General features: G+C 47.5%; 1 protein-coding gene across 1 annotated transcript; it reads left to right on the top strand.

Moving 5' to 3' along the window:
• Window positions 1–2,400: 2,400 nt before the first annotated feature.
• LOC127159605 (complement C3-like) lies at window positions 2,401–3,662 on the top strand (the record flags this gene model as incomplete). Its single annotated transcript, XM_051102392.1, has 4 exons — window positions 2,401–2,516; window positions 2,648–2,798; window positions 3,211–3,374; window positions 3,504–3,662. Coding segments are annotated over exons 1-4 (537 nt in total), but the record flags the coding sequence as incomplete, so codon positions are not given.
• Between the last annotated feature and the right edge of the window lie 32 nt (window positions 3,663–3,694).

Genomic DNA, 3,694 nt, shown 5'->3' with positions numbered 1-3,694 from the left:
AAGGGACGCGTCAGATCTCTCCGGCCTTCCACAGGCCGTGATAGAAACTATCACTCAGTCCAGAGTCCCCTCCACAAGGCAGGCTTATGCGCTGAGATGGGGTCTGTTCGTCGACTGGTGTTCCTCTCGCGGGGAGGACCCACAGAGATGTACGATTGCAGTAGTGCTTCCCTTCCTGCAGGAAAAGTTGGAGCGCAGGCTGTCCCCTTCAACTCTCAAAGTGTACGTTGCTGCCATTGCAGCGTACCACGATGCAGTGGATGGAACATCCCTAGGTAAGCACCAACTCATCGTGAGGTTCCTGAGGGGTGCGAGAAGGGTTAATCCCCCCCAGGCCGCACCCCATACCCTCTTGGGACCTCTCCATCGCCCTCCAGGGTCTGCGGGAGGCCCCATTTGAGCCACTTGCGTCAGTTGAGCTAAAATATCTGTCACTCAAGACAGCGCTCCTGACCGCACTGGCCTCCATCAAGAGGGTAGGGGACCTACAAGCTTTCTCTGTCGACGAAGCGTGCCTAGAATTCGGGCCCGGCGATTCTCACGTCATCCTGAGACCCCGGCCTGGTTATGTGCCCAAGGTTCCCACCACGCCTTTCCGCGATCAGGTGGTGAACCTGCAAGCTCTGCCCCTGGAGGAGGCAGACCCAGCCTCTGCGCTGCTGTGTCCAGTTCGTGCTCTGCGTATATACGTGGACTGCACTCGGCACTTCAGACGCACCGAGCAGCTCTTCGTCTGCTTTGGAGGTCAGCAGAAAGGGAATGCTGTCTCCAAACAGAGGTTGGCGCATTGGGTGGTAGATGCCATCTCCCTGTCGTACCAAAACCAGGGAGAGCCATGCCCCTTAGGTGTTCGTGCCCACTCCACACGGAGTGTTGCCTCATCCTATGCGTTGGCTCATGGCGCCTCACTAGCAGATATCTGTAGAGCTGCGGGTTGGGCGACACCTAATACCTTCGCCAGGTTCTACAACCTTCGCGTAGAGGCCGTATCCTCCCGTGTCTTAACATAGACATCACAGGCGAGCGGGAGTCCGGCTGGTGTCGGCTTGCTGCGCCATTCCTAATGGATCTGTGCGCTATTTCCCTCAGTTGTTCCCTCCGGCGAACCTGGGTCCTCCATGCCCCGCAGTCAGGCCTAGTGCAGAGTAGTGCTTGTCTGTGCTCCGGTTGGGTCTCCTTCGCCCAGCAGGTTGTGGCAACATGTTTCAGTATTTTTCCACGGTCAGCCAGAAGGCCGATGTTTCCCTCATATATCCCTAAAATCTATGGATATATTGAATTTCTTGTGTTCCACATGTAGAGATTTCATGTGCTCCGCCCCCCCCCAACTCCTGCTTCAGTACAACTGGCATCCCTGTGGGGCCCCCTATTGGCCCCCAGGGCGTTGGGAAGGTTACGCTCATATCCGTCTGCTGACACGTCCGCCTGTCGGCATGCGGTGTGTTGCGTAACGCGACGTCTGGTTTGTGGCCTGTTCCATGGGTCTGTTCCCATATGTAACGTCGTAGTGAAACGACTGAAGGGGAACGTCTAGGTTACGTACGTAACCCTCGTTCCCTGAAGGAGGGAACGGAGACGTTACATATGGGAACTCGCTTGAGAGTCCAATCATCTCCAAGCCTTATTCAAAAGGCCAATGAACATTCATGAACATTGGCGAGTGGTATTTGCATGCCGAGCCACTCCCCCGTATATACGGATATATAAGAAGGCGGCGTGCAACCACTCATTCAGGCTTTTGCTGAGGAGCCGAGCTGCAGCCCGGCGTCAGCGCGACGTCAGGTCGTGGCAGGGGATGTAACGTCTCCGTTCCCTCCTTCAGGGAACGAGGGTTACGTACGTAACCTAGACGTTGTTCAATCAACCTTTTTTATATAATATTGGAGGTCGACTTGGATGCGAAAACCCAAGATCCAACCTAAGCGGATTCAGGTCTGAAACTTCTACAAGGACCTCGGACACTAGTCGGGTTTGGTATTAGCTGAGGTCTCGGGCAATTAAAATAAATGTGCTTTTTTTCCAAATGGACCCAATGAGACCCAATTTCTTTTCAACCAGCCTGGATACATACTTGTGCTTTGTATTAAGTTTGTAACCACACACATAGGAATTTATCTCACAGATAAAAATCCACTCACTTCATTACGCTGGATGTTGAGCTGAAACTCTTGCCGCTCGTCCGTTGTGGTTTGTCTGTTTTGAAGTTATGAGTCTCCACCCACACAGAAGTCACTGCTGAACATCAGCACTGAAAATTCACGTAGGGACATTTCTTTGTTGCCATAGGTTTACCTGGTGGAATAATGTTCTAGTTTCTATTGAAATGACTTGATTTCCCCCACAAAATTCACAGAGCAGTGGTAAATGTGACCACATCTTTACTCACCTTTTAATAATTCTGATTTCATCACTGTGCACAGGGGAATGTACGTGGGGGAGATTCTGAAGCATCCATGACAGCTTTTGTGCTCATTGCCCTGCAGGAGGGGAAGGGAATTTGTGCCGGTCAAATCTCAGTGAGTCCTGTTGGGCTTTGAGTTAATAAGTGTTTCTAGCTCAATGTGTTAATTATTTATGCAACTCAGTGTAATTTATTCTCTCAATTCAGTTGTTTTTTGTTTTTTTGTTTGTTTTTATTCCTCTTTAGAGTCTTGACAGCAGCATATATAAAGCCATTGTGTATCTCAGATCTCGTTTACATGGTCTGACGAATCCTTACGCAGTGGCTATGGCATCTTATGCTCTTGCCAATGGAAATGCACTTGATAAACAGGTCCTGTTGAAAAAAGCCTCTGCAGGTAAAGATATAGCCATTTCTGTTGAATTCTAACCTGTCCAGGTAATAATGTTTTATAATAACAGTAATGTTATTTGTCTGTTTATTTGTGCTTAAATCTGCATCTGTATCATTCTGTATCAACATCTCGTTTTGCCTGCCTAGGTATCAGAGCCTAAATGATTAAGATGCATAACAACATTACATTTATGCTACATTTTATTCAAAGCCAAAACAAAAATACAAAACAGAAATACAAGCTTACAAGGGAATAAATGATGATTGGCATAAACAAATCAACAGTTTAAAATCTGACTGGTGTCGTGCATTTCTCGTCTGCTCTCTATCAACAAAAAGCTAAACAATCTGAATGGTGAAAAGTGTTATACAAAAAATAAATAAATAAATAAATAAATTTAATTAATCCTGTACAGATGGAAGTCACTGGCCTGTCCCTGGAAGCAGTAGCTTTACTTTAGAGGCTTCAGCCTATGCGCTTCTGGCTCTCGTAAAAGTTCAAGACTTCCAGAGTGCAGCTCCCATTGTAAACTGGCTCAACAACCAGAGGCAATACAGTGGAGGATATGGCACGACTCAGGTTCGTAGTGTACATCCAACACATGTCCATATGTTTACAATACAACATTATAAAAAAAAGGAAACATTTAAAACCAAAAGGTGAAATCTGCCCATGGAAAACACATCAAAATTGTCTCCTCCATCCCAGGCCACCATCATGGTGTTCCAGGCTGTAGCTGAATACAGGATTCAAGTGAAAGACATAAAGCAGTTAGACCTGGAGATGACCATTCGAGTGGAAGGCAGCCAGCAACCAGTTGTGTGGAAGTTCAACAAAGAAAACTCTCATCTCACACAAACAGAAAAGGTGAGTTTGTACTGAAAGCTGATACTGGAAAA

The sequence above is a fragment of the Labeo rohita genome, unplaced genomic scaffold (genome assembly GCF_022985175.1).
Source record: "Labeo rohita strain BAU-BD-2019 unplaced genomic scaffold, IGBB_LRoh.1.0 scaffold_2338, whole genome shotgun sequence".
In the NCBI taxonomy this organism is placed as follows: Eukaryota; Metazoa; Chordata; class Actinopteri; order Cypriniformes; family Cyprinidae; genus Labeo; species Labeo rohita.
Note: the sequence above shows the minus strand (reverse complement) of the source record. Positions and strands in the feature narration are given on the sequence as shown.